The 19,781-nt window shown below is 50.0% G+C and overlaps 1 protein-coding gene across 1 annotated transcript; it reads right to left on the bottom strand.

Annotated features, from left to right (window-relative positions):
* Nucleotides 1-403: 403 nt before the first annotated feature.
* Nucleotides 404-19,390, bottom strand: DRD3 (dopamine receptor D3). The gene is made up of 7 exons (XM_086770549.1): nucleotides 19,284-19,390; nucleotides 16,632-16,923; nucleotides 7,091-7,203; nucleotides 5,740-5,882; nucleotides 4,403-4,599; nucleotides 3,161-3,506; nucleotides 404-2,326 (listed from the first exon to the last, which is right to left on the bottom strand). Exons 2-7 carry the CDS (start codon nucleotides 16,911-16,913, stop codon nucleotides 2,130-2,132), a joined length of 1,278 nt encoding a protein of 425 aa, XP_086626675.1. The 5' UTR covers nucleotides 16,914-16,923; nucleotides 19,284-19,390; the 3' UTR covers nucleotides 404-2,129.
* Nucleotides 19,391-19,781: the final 391 nt, after the last annotated feature.

The raw sequence follows: 19,781 nt of genomic DNA, 5'->3' as shown, positions 1-19,781 counted from the left end.
TGTGTTAGGAAGCATCTTAAAATGAGAATTACTTGAGCAGCCATTTGTCCACAGGTTGATTGACTCGACTGATAACCCAGGTATCCCGTGTGCCGAGTACCTCCTGTGCTGGCCAGCACCTTTGAGCAGATGGAGTCACGCTACCGCATGCCTGCCTGGCATAGCTGCAGAACTAATTGACCATATTTTCAGAATTCATCTGCTGGAAGTGCTTACAGGGGCCATTGATTTCTTTCCCAGTTGCAGGTAAAATGCAAGTAATCGTAAAGATCTCTTGTGGGTGTCCAGGTGGATGCTTATTTGGTACAGGGAAAGTGTTTGGAGGGCTACAGGGGAGAAAAGGCTTATGGAAGCACTACATTCACCACAAAGGTACCAAAATTTCCAACTACATCCATGTTTTATTGGATTAATGCAGTTACAATGCAGTATGGAGGGCACCTCCCCAGGCAAACCACACAACGCTGTCCACGAGCATCTCCTCCCAAAACTCAGACAAACAAAAGAAGCCAGAGCTCTGCTATGTGCTCCAGAGGCAGGGGACACTGGTTTGGGCTTTGTATTATGAAAGAGAGGAAGCCCTTCCCGGATGGAGGAGCTGTGGCATGGACACAGGCTGAGGCAGCACACAGAATTATGCCCAAAGAGCGTGGCTAACAGCGCAGCTAAGCCTAGTCTTGGGAGTGAGAGCCTCTGATCCGGTACAGCGAGGGGGGAAAAATGAGTGAAACGTATTGAGGCTGTCCCACATAAGGTTTGTCTGACCAGACAAGGAGAGCACTGGAGTGCCCTGACAAGAGACCATGGTACAGCAGGGCTTGTCTGGTGTTTTCATCCAGGAACTACAGGAGGTCACTTTGGAAAATACTGCTGGGAAAGGAGACCATGGCAGGGCTGTATTTGGCTGGCTCCTGGAAGCTGGGATGTACAGACACCCTGTATGCAGACGGGTGTATTGGAGAGGGGAGCCAGGGAGAGTTCTGGGTCTGATCCTGAGGTGCATGTCCTTTCTTACTGGGAGGGATGTTACTGAAACAAGCGATGGGCTGTATCAGGAGTTATCGCAGCAGTCAGACAGGACCAACCCTTGATCTAGCAGTGCTCCTGACCAGGTGAAGAGCACAAACAGAGATTGGTTCAAAAGAGACCACAAACAAGTTTTGAGACAGGGTGCGTGCAACCTGCCCCATCTGAAAACAGCAGGTTTGGATCTATTGCAGGCATGGCTGGAGCTGTCCTAGGCCTTGTTCATTATTTAGTGACCCCAGTAGACGACTGGATGTGTGGTAGTTAAGTAGTGGCCGATCTGTCACTGGTCCTTGGGTTAGGAAGAGAGGTGACACTATGACAGTGTTGCACTTCTCATGGGATCTGACCTACCAGAGGGATTGTAGCCACCTCTCTACCTTGCAAGGAGCAATAAAATACAAGCTGGCAGCACGAGGGAAGGTTTCATTTGCAACAGGGGCAATTTTCTCAAGCACTGAGGCTGACCCAGTTCTATGGGCAAACTGTTTGATGGAGATAACAGGGATGGTGTAATTTCTCCGTTGGTGCTCCATTTCTAAGTTTTCTTGCCAAATTTTTGCTCTTGGCTCCTGATCGAAGGGATGATAAGGACCCTCATCAAAGAGGTTACGTTCTGCCCTCTTGTTAAGACTGCTGTGCATGAGCTGGCCACCTTCTGCAGGCTGAGGCTCCAGCAGTGGGAGGGCAGATGCATTCCTAGCACGTAGGCAGGGGACATGAGAGATGCTGATCTTCCACTGCCCACCCAGGGGTGCCTCTCAGCACTGCTGTGCCCAGCGTTGAAGGACTCACTGGTTTGCCTCTGTGTCTTCTTACCCTCCTTCCCCAAAAGTGGGAAGCACTTGTACTCTCTTAAGCAGAAGCATTGAGGCTGGGTGGGTGAAGCCAGTGGTGCAGGTGGGGCACGTTCCTGCTCTTCACTCCGGTGCAGAGGGTGCTTGGCTGTTGGCCATGACCATGCCGTGCTGACCATCACTGCTCACACTGCCCACAGCACGTCACTCCCGACAGCAGGTAAAGCAGAGGGAGGGAAAGGCCTTGTCCCCAGCCCAGGAGTCTGCTGCAAACTGCAGTGGTGCAGCTCGGTGCCAGCCCCACAGTCAGCAGCAGAGGATCTTGAGGAAGGCTTTGCGGAAGTCAGTGTTGAAGGTTGTGTAGATGATGGGGTTGAGGGCGCTGTTCACATAGCCAAGCCAGGTGCTGGCACTGTAAAGCCCTGGGGGCACGCGGCAGGACGGGCAGTGGGCATTGAGGATGTGAATCAAGAAAAAAGGCAGCCAGCAGACTATGAATGCCCCTGGAATTAGAGAGAGGGAGAAAACAATCCATGACTTTAGAGAAGCAACTGCTTGGAAACGGGCCTGCACCTGTACCCTCTCCCTCCATCCCCTCACTATTGGTAAATGTTGAAGGCGATGTTTATTTCAGATACAGAGGGACTTGGCAAGAGCTCGGGCTCCTTGAGACCAGTTATGTGAATGGGTGGGTGGGGCTTCAGAAGTGGCCTGGAGACAGACAAAAGTCAAGTGGCCACAACTTAGAGGGAAAGACTGCTGCCTCAGCTGCTTTGATCAGTTATGACGAGGGCAGCATTATTTCCCTGCCACTGCTGAGTTAATGAGGGGAAGCAGTGTGTGTGGCGTTCGTGGCGGCTGACTGGGGCAGCAGTCTCCTGGCTTCGCTGTCCAGCTCTATGAGTTGGTTCCTCTGCTGCTCCTTGCCTCAGTTTCCCCTTCTGTAGTTGGACGTAAGAGCTGCTGCATGTCTGGAAATAAGGATTGTTCCAGCTTTATAAGAATAATAATAATAAAATAAAGGAAAAGGGAAAGCAAAGGTGTTGGCTGTCGCTCTCTCTAGCAGGGCTTGTTTGCCATTGATTTAAAACAAAACTGTAACAAAATATAGCAAATAAAAGTCTAACACGCTTGGCTGTCAGCATTCGAGTGCATTACCCTAGATTCCTAAATGTCCCACTGTTGTCTCTCCTGAATTTGTGGAGCAGTGAAAGCTGAAGTCTGTCCCTGGCTTGCCTTGTTTTTTAATCTCACTACTGTATTTGGAGATTCCTTGCTCTTGCAAGTCCCAAACCATCACCCCTTGCACCCCAACTAGAAGAGTGGCTCTCACTCACCGAGGACAATAGCTAACATCTGTGTAGCCTTCCTCTCCCGAAGCTGGATCAGCCGGGGCTGCTGGTGCGCTAGCTTCAAAGAGCTGACAGTTTTGCCATCGCCGAGCCTCCGTACCTCCAGTCCTGACTTCGTAGTCTTTCTCGTCTCTTCCAGCCTGCTGTGTTGTGTAGTCCCCGGTGTCTTGGTGAGGGATGCCTCGTGGCAGAAGCTGCAGTACTGCTGCAGGCTGAAGACAGTCAGCAACTTCCTTTTGGTAGACATCTCCTGACTGGAGCATTTGAGTGGGAGACAGCGGGAAAAGGGGCCTCGGCATTTGCTTGGCAAAGCTTTTCTCTCCATGTGTTCCTGAAAAAGAGGATGCCACAGAAAAACTGGGAAGCATCCAAACCATTCATTGGGTCAAAGGATGATGAGGAAAGTTGTAGGATTCATCCTTAGCCCCACTTGCTCCTTAGGTTTGCACCATACCCTCTGGACTGACCTTGGTTTATCAGAGGACTGAACCAGCACCGGACAACTCTCTGCCTCCATCCCACCAAGGAGAAGCATGAGAACAAGAACGGCTGAAACACCTGCTCTGCTAACCTTTCACTCATATTTTTGTGTTGGCCCTGCTTCCCTCAACGTCCCCACCCTTTTTAAATGTAGCTTCACTGTGAGAAAATAGGTAAAACAAGCAGATATGCATGACCAGGCGATGCCTTTCAAACCATTGTGCTGGTTCCCATGGTTGCAGATATTTCATCTAGAAAGGTCAGTGGAACAAATGCTCCATGCACCATGAGCATTTTGACCTCTTCAGTCTGTCAGATGAAGAGATTGTTGGTTTTTTTTTTAAATAATGTAGGTTAAAGCCTGTGAAGCCCTGAGAACGAAACTTCGTAGAGTGAAAAATCAATAAATGAAGACATTAAAATCAATAAATGAATAAATTAGCCAGACTTCTGCATGGCTGAAAAAGACCTGCTCTGAAGAAATATTGAAGGAGGCTGTACTCTTTTCTAGTTGCCTGGTTCTAGAGGGCAGAGATACACAGAGGTTTTTCTCTTTCTAGAGGGCTGGAAAGGATTTAACTGGAGCTTCTGCATCTCAAATATCATGGTGTATGAGTGAGGGATGGGATGAAAACATGCCATGTCCCTTCTCCATGCTTTCCATTCTGTGCTTGGGCACTTTGAGGAGAAGAGATGAAGCATGCCCTGTCCTTTTGGAAGGTCCTGCTGCGTTCATGTGGATCTTACTTTGTGTGCGTAACACAGTTTGGTGCTGGCGCTGTGGCTGCCCTGCCGGGTGAGGGTTCGCTTCTTTTGTCTTTGTCTTAGCACGAGGTAAATCCGGACATAGAGCAGCAGGGTCACCATGAAGGGGAGGTAGAAGGACACCAAAGAGGAGTAGATGATGAAACTAGGGTTGGATATGGAACAGACACTGGGATCCCCTGGGGAGGAGAAGAGAGAGAGAGAGGAGAGGCTGAGCTGCTTCGGTTTAATACAAGGAGGCTCTGAGGCATTGGCAAAACAAGTCGAAAGGTGGCTGGGGGACAAAAGAAATCTAAGGAGTGCAAGTATCTCCTGTTTCTGACGTTGCAAATTATATCGTGGCCTATCCACTCACCTAACTGATGCTTAAAATGGACTCTACCCAGAGCCATCTAGCATGACCCAGCATGCATCTGCCTGCTTTTCTGGCCAACAGCTCTGCCCTCTACTCTCATCTCTATTCCCATCCTTTCTCACAGGATCCTTTCTCCTTCTGTCCCTCCTCCTGTTCCTCTGACAGCCTCTGAGCTGTCTAGAAGCACAGGTGTCCCTTCACCCCCATCCGTCTGGAGCAGGCAGTGGGGGACAGCAGCACTTCCCACCCCGTCCCCTTCTCGCCTCAAGCACCGCATAGAGGATGGATGGGGAGGAGAGGACTTCTGCCTGTGGCTCCCCTGTCCCTCTGCAGGAGGAAAGCTCCCCTGCCCCTCTGCCTCCAGGGAGAATGGGCTGCCCTGGGTGAAGGCAAGGAGAAAGCCTAACCTGCTTCCAAGGAGGAGGCTAAATTGTTTGCTCTCCTCAAGGGATTAGGTGAGGAAGCAGATAGACAGTTGGATGGGAAGGAGATTTCTCACAAGCAGTGCCAATATTTAATCCTTGGTATTTAGAAATGTGTCCTGTATCAGATTTAAAACTGTGTCTGGACCCGTTGATATTGGCAAGATGCAATAAGTCTGATGTGTGCATGTGTTGGATGGGCTGCACGTCTGGAGATTTGCTCTGTGTGTGCAGAGTGATTGTTTGGGGAGATCTATAGACCTGGACACTTTGATGGGCATTGATTTGGCCGTAAAGCAGGCAGGTCTGTCCTCAGAGCAATAGTCAGTGTCTGCCTGAGCAAATGGCAAGTTTATAGACAAGAGCACATCTGCCCTCCAGCACTGGAGATTTTTCTCACCCTTCATAGAGTGCTTTCCAGTTCCCTGAAAATTCCTGTAACTTGGAAAGTCTGCAGGACCCACATTAAATAACCTGGCCATACACAGGGCAGCTCCATTTCCAACCCCTCCCTGCATGCTATTGTCTGGGACGTCACCTACCTGTAGTATTGAAGCCAAAGAGGAGAGGGCACGACACTGCGAATGCCAGCATCCAGACTATCACGATCATGAAAGAGACCCTCCTGCAGGAGCTCTGCCCAGTGCTGTACTGGTACTGAACTGGTTTCACTACGGCAGTGTATCTGCAGACCAAACCATCTCCAGAAAGTGGAGAGGTAAGAATGGAGGGAGGAAGAGGATCAGGTTTTAAAAGAAAAAAATGAAAGTCATGCAGGGAACATGATAGTGAACATGGTGAAGAAATGCAAGAGGAAAGGAGAGAAGATCAGGTGATGGGATCAGCAATTTGTATAAATGGTAAACGGGGTGTTGCAGGGAGGAACAGAGGAAAACAAAGTTAGTTGGCAGCACTGCAGAGAAATGCTTTACATAACTGCTGGCATTGTGAAGCTACAGGGTTTGGGCTACCAGATGGATCTAGAAAACCCCATCCTTCAAGCCCCTAAGGTTATATGTGCACTGCTGGGAAAGAACAGTCTCTGGAGCAACCACAGCCTGCTACACCCTGTGCCTCAGCTTCCTGCTCTGGTGTTGGCCTTACTGATGGCCAGAGGATTGCCCATGGGTGGGTGTCCAGGGCGTTCAGCTGCCAGAGTGCCCCAGGGGATGCAGGTCAGTGAGAATAGGATTTGGAAGGCACAGGAGTCTCATCTTTAGGATAGCCTAAGGCTGTTCCTTGCAGACAGAGCCAAAATGAAACAGGGATAAAGATTCCCATGGAGGAACACCAGACCAACCCTCTGTGTTGAGAGCTGCTTCACACGATTACCCTTAAACCACATATTACAAAGGTACAGCACACAGTGATTTTTCCTTTCCCCACTCCTCAGTCCTAATGGCCCCACCTGTGCCGAGGTCTTGGCTCCCAGCCTTCAGCCTTGCTTAAAATAGGCTGAGTTTTAAGATGCAGAAAAACAGGACAAGGCTGAAGATCACACAGCAATAATCTCCCTACGTATATGGCAAGATTTTGTTCATTAAAACTTTATGAGTGAGGTCTCCAGAAGGAGAAACTCTCTTTGAGACTTAGTGGGAGTTAGATGACCGGTTTTGGTTCCTGCCTTCAAAAAGCATGAGAATGTGGTCGGCTGCCTACTGGTGATGTCTTATTGCTTGTGCCTCTCTGCCTTTAAGTGCAGACACCTTCCAGCACATGGTGGGCAGTGCCATATTAATAGCAGTAGTGCCAGTGATAGACTTGCAGGGAGGTTTGTGTTCCTGAAGACACCAATGCTGCCTGTGCAAACCCCACCTCCTTGTCCCTGCCAAACTAGGGTAGGGGGCTGACCCCCATCTCCAGGCTATCCCCCTGGATGCTGTTGTCTCTCACCTGTCAATGCTGATTGCGCAGAGATTTAAAATACTGGCCGTGCACATCATGACGTCCATGGTGACGAAGATATCGCAACAGATGCGGCTGAAAGTCCAGACTCCTCCGGTCACCTGCATCAGCAATCACAAAACTGTCAGCCTTGTTCTGCACCGAGGCCAGGTAGGTTACATCTAAGGAGGTGCTCTCCTCCAAGTATCTCAACAGCTAGATGAGTTCATGTCCACTGTGATGTGCAGAGGGAAACTGAGGCACCTATGTTGCGTGTAAGATAACACAGTGGTAGGTCACGGTGAAGGAGCCACACCTTGAATCACAGAATCATAGAATGGTCAGGGTTGGAAGGGACCTTCAAAGGTCATCTAGTCCAACCACCCTGCAAGGAGCAGGGACATCTTCGAATAGATCAGGTTGCTCAGAGCCTCATCCAACCTGGCCTTGAACGTTTGGGGCATCCACCACCTCTCTGGGCAACCCTTTCCAGTGTTCCACCACCCTCATTGTAAAAAATATTTTCCTAATATCTAATCTAAATCTACCTCCCTCTGTTTTGAAACCATTACCCCTTGTCCTGTCACAACAGGCCCTTCTAAAGACTTTCTCCCTGTCTTATAAGCCCTCTTTAGGTACTGGAAGGATGCTATAAGGTCTCCCCAGAGCCTCCTCTTCTCCAGGCTGAACAGCCCCAACTCTCTCAGCCTGTCCTCATAGGAGAGGTGCTCCAGCCCTCTGATCATCTTTGTGGCCCTCCTCTGGACCTTCTCCAACAGGTCCATGTCCTTCTTATGTTGGGGGCTCCAGAACTGGACACAGTACTGCAGGTGGGGTCTCACCAGGGCAGAGTAGAGGGGCAGAATCACCTCTGTCGACCTTCTGGCCACACTCCTTTTGATGCAGCCCAGGATGCGGTTGGCCTTCTGGGCCGCAAGGGCACATTGCCGGCTCATGTTAAACTTCTCGTCCACCGTCACTGCCAAGTCCCTCTCCTCAGGGCTGCTCTCGATCCATTCTCCCCCCAGCCTATATTTGTGCCTGGGACTGCCACACTAAAGAATTTCAATCCTTTAGTTACTCTTACAGAGGGAGGCAGGGTGAAGAAATAGATAGCAGCTATCCCTTCCTTTAAGTCCTAACATGATAAATTGATTTACATTTGGTATCGCTGTATATCTCCTTTGATTAAGGATTATCTGAGAAAATCTAAGGGCTGAAAGTGTTTCTCAGCTTAGCTGCTGGAGTTCTCTTGCAGGCAGTGAGCTGGAAAAGTGCTGCAAATTTTATGTATTTATGTATGAAACAGAGACCTGAGACCCAAGACCCGAGGCTTCTTGAAAACCTTATTTGGATTCTTATCTCAGTCACAGATTCTGATTATTACATCTGAGTGGCAACTCACAAGCTCTTTCAATAAAGGGTTTTGGTTTGCTACCATGTCGAGCTTTTGTTCTGGATGCTTTGAATTTTTAATCTGAAGTGTGTAATCATGAAAGCTTAGCTGTGGCCAGTCTTTGTGATGGAGAAATGCATTTTTTTTTGGCCTAACCATCAAGTTATAGACAATGACCTTTTCGGTTGACAACAATATGCTCCAAGCACCGTGTGGCACCGCCCTACTCGGGGCTAGGATGATAGCCTGGCTCCGAGCAAGGTGGTCTGCCTCAGCATCCACTCCTTGTAGGATATGGACAAGGAGGCAACATGCCCTCCAACAGATAAGCTTGTTGGATGAGTACAGCAAGCAAATCTAATGCTGCGCTGGCTGGAGAGCTGGGGTAGACAGGAAAGAGGACGGAAAGTCCTTGTTTGGAGAGAGCTTGGATTTTAGCCTTCAGCCCCATAGATCCTGCTGGTTCAGCTGGATCCTGGGAAGCTCTCAGGAACTGGCACTGGTTCCTGGTCTCTCTGCTTACATTTAGACTGCATCTGGAGTACTGTGTCTGGTTTTGGGGCCCCAGTACAGGAAAAACACTGGATATTAGGAAAAATTTCTTTAGTGAAAGAGTGATCAGGCACTGGAACAGGCTGCCAAAGGAAGTGGTGTGGAGTCACCATCCCTGGAGGTGTTCAAAGAATGTGTAGATGTGGCACTTCAGGACATGGTTTAATGGACATGGTGGTGTTGGGTTGACGGTTGGACTTGATGATCTTGGAGGTCTCTTCCAACCTTAAAGATTCTATGATTCTACAAAATCGGAGCGAGTCCAGCGGAGGGCCTCCAAGACACTCCCTGGGGGCTGGAGCACTTGTCCTGCGAGAAGCAGCTACAGGAACGGGGCTTGTTCAGCCTGGAGAAGAGGTGACTTTGGGGAGAGGCTAACAGCAGTCCCCTAGTGCCTAGCGGGAGGTTATTAAGAAAGTTGAAGCTGAGGTCCTAAGAAGATGGAGCCAGGTTTTTCACAGCAGTGTGTGGCGGGAGGACAAGAGGGAACAGGCATAACTTGAAATAAGAAAGATGCAAACTGGTTATGAAAGTAAACTTTCTGGCCATGAGGACAGTGAGGCAGGGGAGCTGGTTGCTTGCTGAGTCTGTGCAGGCTCCATCCTGGGAAGTTTTCAAGACCCACTCAAGAATACCCATCCCAGATCAGGCTGGAGAGGGTGCCACAAGTAAGCTTGGCTTCTAAGGCCATCCCTGCATCCTAGTTGATGCCTAGGAAGGACGTGGCTCCCTGTAGAGAGAAGCACTTGTGTAAACACAGAATTCACTCTGTGTGAGTTGTTTTCGAGTTGTTTAAGAAATAATCCTGAGAAATTAAAATGGTGTTTGTTGTGCCAGCATTCCCGCACATGGGCACGGAAACTCATTGAGGTGAGCTGTGTCTTCAGGGTGTTCTCTGCTGGATGCAGCTGCTACGTGTCAGAAGTCAGGTATTGAATGAGACAGTCTTCCATTAGACCCCCTGACTCTAAATGAATGCAGGGGAGAGAAATGGGAATTGGCTTCCAAAAGGCAGTGGGGAGCTGTGCAGCTCTGATACTTGTGGGACTCCTTTGTTTTATTTTTAAAAATGCAAGCAAAGGAAAAAAAAAAAAAAACCAAAGCAAACCCATACAGCTTTTCTGCACAATTAGGTGAGCTATAAGACATGCAAACTGAAGGCTGTCCCTCTGAAATTAGGGACCTTAATAGGTAGGTTCTGTTGTCAAAGACAGCCCACACCATTTTTGCTTTAGTTGCAGATTTTGACATCTGGTTGACCACCTCAAAATATTAAAAAAATTACAAATACTGGAAGCCTTTGTGGTGGGACCCAGCAAGGGGTGTTTCTGTACTCTGAGGCAAAGTGCAGTGCAGTGTCTGTGTGATCTGTGGAGTCTGAAGAATATTTCACCAGGAGCTGGTGCCAGGTGTTTGCATGCAAGCCAGCTGCGGCTAGCCCAGCAGATGTACAAGCACTTAACCGAGGGAGCTTCCAAGGTCCTGAGCACATTCAAACGCTAAGCCCAAGAATGTGAACCATTAAAACGGAAGAAGGTGGTGGTGGGAATGGCTCTGAAGTGAACCCTCTCAGGATGATGCATTCAGATCACGCCACCTGCATACTAAGCTGTAGCTTGTATTAGGATGCTTGACAGATCAAAATGTTTGGGCTTGAAATCCATCCTGACTTCCACCAGCCACAACTTCTAAAATGGAGAGTAGCTCTGCTGAAGTCAGTGAAGTAGTTAATATTTACCCCTGGGGGTATGTGAACCTAGAATTTGTTATAGAATTTAACAATGAAGAAGAGCCTTTTTATTATAGGCCTCGTACATAATTTTTTAAATTCTATTTCTGCTCTTCCTTTTATTGCTCTGTTCTGCTCATCTTTGCTACAGCAGCTAGAACTTGCCGGTGTGCATTTCTGGTTTTCATGCGCTGGCAGGGTACGTGTTCTTTATCCCTCTGGTGCCTTTTGTCCAGGAATCTCAAAGCACATCACAGGTATTAATTGAATGAATCCTCACAACTTCCTGGGTGAGGTGGATGGTCAAATATTATTCTCTTACAGCTGATGAGAGCAAACCACAGAGAGATGAGCTGATACAATCTCTCATTACCACTCAGTGCATGTGCAACAGAAGTCCTGGATGAAATCCTGGCTCTGTCAAAGACAATGCTAAAGCTCCCTATAGACTATTCAGGTCATTTTCTCCCCTCATCTTTCTTGATGACCAGTCTGCTTTATCTGCAAAATGGCAGTATTATTGTTTCTAACTTTCAAACCCTACTGGAAGTCTTCCAGTTAAAAAAAAAAAAAAAAAAAAAATCATTGTGCGTTCCTAAACTTATGCAAATGCATCATTCTCCTGAATCCTTAAAAAGAAACAAAATAATTTCTGTAAATCAGATATAGAATCATAGAATCATAGAATAGTTAGAGTTGGAAGGGACCTTTAAAGGTCATCTAGTCCAATTCCCCTGCAAGAAGCAGGGACATCTCCAACCAGATCAGGTTGCTCAGAACCCCCTCCAACCTGGCCTTGAACATTTCCAGGGATGGGGCATCCACCACCTCTCTGGGCAACCCTTTCCAGTGTTCCACCACCCTCATTGTAAAAAATTTTTTTCCTAATATCTACTCTGAATCTACCTCCCTCTATTTTGAAACCATTACCCCTTGTCCTATTGCAACAGGCCCTACTGAAGAGTTTCTCCCCATCTTTCCTGTAGGCCCCCTTTAGGCACTGGAAGGATGCTATAAGCTCTCCCCAGAGCCTCCTCTTCTCCAGGCTGAACAGCCCCAACTCTCTCAGCCTATCTTCATAGGAAAGGTGCTTCAGCCCTCTGATCATCTTTGTGGCCCTCCTCTGGACCCTCTCCAACTGGTCCATGTCCTTCTTATGCTGGGGGCTCCAGAACTGGACACAGTACCCCAGGTGGGGTCTCACCAGGGCAGAGTAGAGGGGGAGAATCACCTCTGTCGACTTTCTGGCCACACTCCTTTTGATGCAGCCCAGGATGTAGTTGGCTTTTTGGGCTGCAAGCACACAATGCCTGCTCATGTTGAGCTTTTCATCCACCATCACTGCCAAGTCCCTCTCCTCAGGGCTGCTGTCAATCCATTCTCCACCCAGTCTGTATTTGTGCTTGGGATTGCCCTGACCCACATGCAGGACCTTGCACTTGGCCTGCTTGAACTTCATGAGCATTTTGTGCTGGAAGTTTCATTAGGTGAAGAGAAGGATTCTGAGGTTATAAAATGTTCCTGTTGTTGCTCTGTCACAGCCTTGCCAAAAGACTTTTCAGAAAGAGATAGTTCTGGTCAGAGTTGTTAACAAAATTATAAATTTAATGGAGAAGGTCCAGGCCACAGATGGCTCTAAAAATTGAGTGTAAAGCACAAAGCTCATAAGTGACATTTAAATCTGAGGTATTCATCCACCTTTAGCTTCTCCATAAATAACGGCTGGGTCTCAGATGTCTGATTTGGTGAACGTTCAGTAGATGAATAGGTATTGTACCTAGTTTTGGGGACTGAATGATTTCTTGGCAATTTCCAGGCCCATAGTGTATTGAAACATGATGTCATTTCCACTTCATTGGTAACATCACTGATCCATAAACAGCAGCATCTAAACAACTTTGGGGCTTTTTGGACTGTTTTTAAAATCTTGGTCTTGCTGGAATCCTACAGTCTAGTTCCCTAAGAGATATTGTGCAATTCCGGGAATGGTAGATTGGGTTTGGGATGGGTGTGTGTTCTTCTCCCTGTCGTTTGGATCAGCTACTTTGATTATCCAAGGTCCACAGATGGAAATGAGTCTTGAATGGGTCTACGAACACAAGTAGGGAACGGACCTACTGTCGTGCTCACAAATTGTAACCACAGTACTGCACGGAGGCAAAGGCTGTTTCACAGATGAGCCTCTGTGAAGGCACAGAGCAAGTACTAAGTCTTTTCTAATACAAAGCATATTGTGATTTTATTAAAGATTAGGATATGCTTGAGGTGAGGGACTATTCCAATCTGAAATAAAATTTTACTTTTAATAGTATTTTTTAATTGCAATCAAATTGCAGAGTCTAATTCTGTCTTGCTGGGATGGCTTCCACCTCTCATACACTTATTCCTTGCTTTGTCATCATGCGATGTAACACAACTGAGCTGTACACATCCTGCAGGCCAGCTCCAGGACCGCTCCACACGGATTAGTCTAAACATTGCTCCTGACTTCATTGGGAAAGTGACCACACATGCAGTATCACGGTGCTCTCTTTGTTCTTTCACTCCACAGTGATGCTATACATAAATTAACCATCGCTGCCCTTATTAATAATGCTGATACACAGAGAAAACCCTTAATTTATCTTAATTGTAGCCTTGCTGAGACTTCAGAGAGCACAGTTTGGGAGAGTGGCTTGGATTAACACAAGAGAAATGATGAGGCTGGGTGCCAAAGCTTGGAGCTGTGTTGCCTCTTCAACACACTCCGGTGACAGAGGAGGGCTGTGGGCCACTGCCAGTCCCCTGCTACTTGACCCAATCTCCTTGTACCCGCATAGCAGGTCTGGCCTTTGCTGGTGCTGTCCTGTCTTGTCCTACTTTCTGTTCACGCACTGCGCAGTCCATATGCACAAGCCAAAATCCCTCTCTGCTTCTGCTTTGTTTTGTGAGAAAGAGGTCAGCCAAAGGTGGGCAGCTGCCAACGGAATATTTACCCTACCCTTCAGCCTGATCCCAGAATATTTACCCTACCCTTCAGCCTGATCCCAGCTTGCCCCTTACAGAAAGAGCATGAGGCTTCAGCGAGGTCACAGCTCAGAGGCTTCTTCTGTCTCTGTTAGCATGAGAACAGGGTTCTAGGGCTCAGCTGAAAGCTCATGGATGATAGATGTTCGCTCTAATTTTTCAAGACCTACTGATTTTTGTGGATTAGTGTAAAAATGCCGAAGTGAACAGATAAAAATGTCAGCTGTAGTATACCTTCATGAATGTACTTTAGTAAAAATATTTGCCTGAGGAGTGGCTTCAGTAATTCAGGGTTTTGCCAGAGTCAGGGGAGATCTGGTTTCCATCTTTGCTGCCCTGTATCTGATGGTGCTGTCCATAACAGTACATTTTTACACCGGCCAATGTGCAAAGATGAAGGAAATGGAGAATAAGACCCCGAGGGCTTGATGAGTCCTTTGAAGCTATTGTGAAACAGCTGACATGACTTAAAGAGATTTTGGGGCATGGTCTTCAGCTTCACCTTTGTCAGCCTGCTTGGAGAATGTTGCTGGGAGCTGACCTAACATCATGGACGTTAAGGCTTGTCCTGGTTTCAGCTGAGATGGAGCTGATTTTCTTCCCAGTAGCTGCTGTGTTTTGGATTTAGTATGAGATTTGGTATGTGAAGAACAGTGATAATACACTGAGGTTATTAGCTGTTCCTAAGGGATCAAGGACTTTTTTGGCTTCCCAGGCTTTGCTGATGTGCAGGTGCAGGAAGCTGGGAGGGGTATAGCCAGAACAGCTGACCCAAACTGGCCAATGAGAGTATTCCATGCCATAAGGTCATGCTTAGTACATAAGTGGGGCTTGGCCAGTGTGAAACTCTTTTTTTCCCTCTCTCTCTCTCGGGATCGTTCTGAGGTCACTCTCAGTTCCATTTTGTGATTGCTGCTCAGGATGGGCTGTATCAGTTGTCAGGTCATTGGATGGTGAGAAATTGTGCATAGTTCATTTTGTATATTCTATTATAATTGTAATAATAATAATTCTTATTATTGATATATATTATTACGATTATATTTTCCTTTGCTGTCCTAGTGTTCTGGTTTTGTTAGTGAGGGGGGGCCTAAGGTGGTAGCTTCTGTAGGAAACTGCTAGAAGTCGCTCCCCTTTGTTCAGTGGACTCGGCCGGGCCTAGGGCGGACCCGCTGCTGGCCAAGGCCGAGCCAATTGGTAGCAGAATGTCCCGTGATAACGCCTCTGCGATAACGTATTTAAGTAGGGGAAAACAGGAAAAAGAGAGAGGAGAAGATGTGACGCAGCTGAGCGGGGGGCAGAGAGGGGGAGGCGCGAGCCTCATGGGCCTTGCAGGCCTCACCCTCTGGCCTCCCGCCGGGCAGCCGACTGGGCCCAACTCGGCCCGGCCCGGCTGCAAGAAGTGGAGAGGAGATGAGAAGTGAATGAGATGTAAAAAGGATCCTGAGAGGCGTCTGCCAGCCTGTTGTGAGGAACGGCTGCAGATGCCAAGGTCAGTTCAGAAGGAGGGGGAGGAGTAATGCGGCTCCTGGCCAAGATTCCTCTGCAACTCGTGGTGAAGACCATGGTGGAGCGGGTTGTCCCCCTGCAGCCCATGGAGGTCCACGGAGGGGCAGAGATCCACCTGCAGCCCGTGGAGGACCCCACGCCAGAGCAGGTGGAGGCCTGAAGGAGGCTGTGGCCCGTGAAGGGCCCGCTGGGACAGCTGTTCTAGAGGGACTGCACCCCGTGGAAGAGATGACCCACGCCGGAGCAGTTTCACAGAGGACTGTGGCCCGTGGGAGGGACCCCACGCTGGAGCAGAGGAGGAATGCGAGGAGTTCTTCCCCTGACGATGATACAGCGGCGTAAAACAACGCGTGATGAACTGACCGCGACCCCCATTCCCTTTTCCCCCCCCGTGCCGCTCGGGAGGGGAAGGTAGTAGAGATAATGTTAAGCCTGGGAAGAGGGAGGGGTGGGGGGAGGTTATCTTGTTCCCTGTCTCATTCTCCTGCTAATTTTAGAAAATAAATGAATAGTTTTCCCCAAGTCGAGTCTGTTTTGCCCGTGACGGTAACTTTAAGGATTTCTCCCCGTCCTTATCTCAAACCTTGAGCCGTTTTTCTTATATCATCTCCCCCTGTTCTCTCGGAGGGTGGGGGGAGCGGGAGAGAGACTGCGTAGTCTGGTCCCGATCGGGGCTGAACTACGACACCTAGTAAACTGTCTTTAGCACAACCCATGAGTTTTCCTTTCTTTCTGATTCTCTCCCCCATTACCTGCCTAGGGAGAGGAGAGTGAGCGAGCGGCTACACGGTACTTAGTTGCCAACTGGGGTTAAACCACAGCAACGCTCTTAAACTCCGCAGGAGATGAGGATTTGACTGCCATCACTTGTTGTCTGGCCAGCCAGAGTAGGGATTGATCTGGGCTCTAAGATGAGTTTCCACCTTATTGCCTCCCCCACCATTCCTGAATCATCATGGTGCTTACAGGCAACCCTTCTGGCTGATGGAGTAGCTTCAAGGATGCTCAGATGAAAGTGGTATTAGCACATCAAAACCCACAATCTACATTACTGGCCATAGCCCAGCTGCCATTCAAGCTCAAAGAGGCCGTTCTCTGCCAAGAAGAGCAAGGCTCAGGGTATCTGCTGATAGGTGGGGCTGTGGTGCATATGTCTGGCATGTGTCCAGCCTACGAGGGCCAACTGTGTGACATTGTGGACTGCCACCCACCCCACAACTGCCCCAGAGCTAGCTGGGGGGATAAAATCTGAATGGATTTTATCTGTACCAGAGCTGGCCTGTCCTGAGAGTGTGCACTAAAGGTGGTGAACTCACACTGTGGTTAAATTTGGCTGATCTTCCCTAAGGCGTACTCACCTCCAGGTACACGACCCATGGCATCACCAAAGTAGCCACCAGCAAGTCCGCCACTGCCAGGCTCACCACAAGGTAGTTTGTTGTGGTTTGCAAGGTGCGTTCCCTCAGCACAGCTAAGCAGACCAGCACATTCCCAAAGATGATGGCCAAAATCAAGATGCAGTAGCAGAGGGCATAGTAGGCATGTGAGTGTGGCAGGTCAGGATCTGTAGTGTTGTCTGCCCCACAGGGAAGGGGGTCGGTGGTGTTAGGGTGACTGCTGGTTCTTGCAAAGAGGGCCATGGGGATGCCGCTGCAAAGAGAAAGAAAGAGATGACTGAAAATCAGAGCCCTGCAATAATTGTGGAGAACAGTACCTTTTGTGGACTATGTAGGATTTTCATACCTTGTTCATGAATGCTACTTCCAAGCAAATATAGAGGTCTTTTTGCTGCTCATACATAGGCAGAGCTTTCCTGAAACTCTTGCTTGGCCAGTTTTGTTTTTCACTGAATCTAAGGCAAGAGTAGAACGCAAGATTTCACCTCCTGTGTGCACCTGAAAGGTGCACAGCTGTATGGAAAGTGGCAACGGTTTTGAGAGGCACCAAAGTCACACCACAGTACAAGTCAGCCGGGTAAGGGGACAGTCTGAAAGATAACAATTTGTAGTGCTAATGAAGACCCAACAAAGTTACCCAAACTGGGGCTTGGCCAGAAGCTTGGACCTAGTGTCTTTTCTCCTGGGAAGCACCCTCCCCCTTTCCTTGTCAAAAAATGTCTTCAGTAACTTCATGCACTCGAGTGTCTGGCAGCCTGGCAGAGACACCGCACCTGCAATGCTCAAGTAGCCTCTTGAACCAGCACCACCTACTGAATTGCTCCTTTCCTGCAACGTATTTCTGTCCCAGGCCTTCTGTTCAAATAGCGCTCTGCTTCAGCCCTGCCTGCCTTGCCAAAGCTTGACTGCCAGTGCTGCCCCCATTTCATCCACATTGTGCTCTGTGTTTTCCATGCCCGGCCAGAAGATGCGCTTCCTGTGCTGAAGAGCAAATCAACTTGTTATTTGGAATGAAATAATGGAAGGATGCTTGCAGGGTACTCTGCATTTCTTTTCCTTACAATGGATTCATGATTGTGCTCAGGAACCTACCCTTTCTTGATTTAGAAGGAGGATTATTTTTTTTCCAGAAATATGAAGGCTGCTGTCCCAGGGTTGTTCTGTGACATTTAATCGCTTGTATCTGATGGTTTTTTCTTTGCTACTGCTCCCATCGCTGAACTCATTATCAGTGTGACAGGTACGAAAGGCAAGGACAAAACGTTGCAATGCCAATGGTATAAATATTAGTCTTTGTTCCAGATCACCCCTGGAACAGCAGCATCTGTGATGCACAGACTCCTGGAAGAGCAGCCGTGCAATGGGTATAAATTACTCCAGCCCCTCGGCATGTGTTCATCCTCAAAACTGGTGTCACTTGCCCCTGCTGCTTGGGAGCAGGACAAGGGCTGAATGAGGTGGAAACTGAACCTCCCCCTGTCCCGTGAACACAGATCCCTCAGGACAGGGGTGAAAGAATCTCTCATGGCAAGCGTTTTGTTTGAAAGTGCCTGTGTTTCTCTCTCCTCTATCTTTCTCCTGCCTGCCCCTGACAAAGAAGTTAAGCCTGCCACTGAGTGTGAAGGATTTCCCACAGTGTGAGCGCTGCTGCCGAGTCCAGGACTGTTTGTCCATAAAACAGGTCGGCTGCAGCCTCCCAAGATGGGACTCGTTTTGCAGTGTCCCTTGCACCGACACAGCTCCCGCTCTGGGAGATCTGTATTGTCTGGAGCCAGGAAAAGCCAGTTCTGTAGGGCTGGAAAAAAAAAAACAAAACAACCCACAAGAAACTACATTAAGCCACTGCCTAGCTGATAAGCAAAGCCAGGACAGGGAATGAACAAAACATCACACGCAATACAGCCAAAAGGCTTAAGGCACCACATTATATGGTTTGCCTGCAGGTTTCCTGCCCTGTCTCCTGCCCCTTACATCCTGAAGCACGATTTTCGACTCTCACCCGCTGGCCAGTCTTCCCTACCAGGATCCCTCCCAGCTCCTCACCCCCAGTCCTGCCAGGAGCCCTAGCCCTGGGCTGCTCCACATCCCGACCCCCCCCACCCCGGCCCTGGCTACCCTGGCGAGTACCAGGGTACCGGGACACTGATGTACTGGGATACCCGCACACGGGGGTGGTGGGACACCAGGGTACAGGCACACCGGGACGCCGGGATACCCACCACCCGGGGCACTCGGGCTGCGGCGGGGACAAGGGTCGCTGCCGCGGGGACGAGGGGACGGAGGGGAAACGGAAGGATGCTGGTCCCGCAGGTCTCAGCCGGGGGGCAGGTCCCGGTCCGGATGGCAGACTCCGGGCGCGGGCTGAGGCGTTGGGTACAGGGTGAAGGGGAGGGGTCCGAGGTTCGGCGCAGGGTGCAGGCGTGGCCGCGGCTTTGGGTCCAGCTCTTGCTGCGGGTGCTGCTCCGCGCCCGCCTCTCCCGCACGCGAGGGGCAGCGGCAGCTCCCGGGGTCCCTGTCGTGCCCCCGGCTACCGTGTGCCCCGGCGATGCCGAGGAGAGGCGAGGGAGGCTCTGGAAACCCGGGAGGGGTGGGTGGGCAGCAATCCGGACTTACCCCCAGCCCGCCGGGCCGTCGCACCGCCGCTGCCGACGAGCAGGGCTCGGGTCCCGGTGCCGGTGCCGGTGCCGCCGCCTCCCGGCCCGGGCCGCTCCCTCCTGCCGCCCCCCCGGCGCGGAGCCGTGGGGCGGGGCCGGGCTGGCCACCTCCTCCCCGCCCGCCCCCCGCCCTTGCCCCGCCGGCGGCAGCGGGCCGGGACCCCGCCGTGCCCGGGGAGGGGGCAGCTAGCGCCGGGGGCTGCGCTCTCCCCTCCCCTCCTCAAGCGCCCTTCTCCCAAAGGGGCCTGGCCGAGGTGCCTTGGCTAATTTTGGAGCTAGGGGCCCGCACGGAGGGTGCGCTTTTCTGAGGGACCGAGCTGCTTCTGCCTGGGAGGCGAAGGGAGAGCTGGGAACCCCAAAATCCGGGCCTTGCGCTTGGCTCCGAAAGGCCCCTTTGTTGTGGTGGAGCAGGGAGAGATGTCCCCCCCGGAGCTGCCCCCACTGGGTGGGGGCTTCT

Source organism: Chlamydotis macqueenii, chromosome 1 (genome assembly GCF_036417535.1).
Source record: "Chlamydotis macqueenii isolate bChlMac1 chromosome 1, bChlMac1.mat, whole genome shotgun sequence".
NCBI lineage: Eukaryota > Metazoa > Chordata > Aves > Otidiformes > Otididae > Chlamydotis > Chlamydotis macqueenii.
This window is presented reverse-complemented; position numbering and strand designations above follow the sequence as displayed.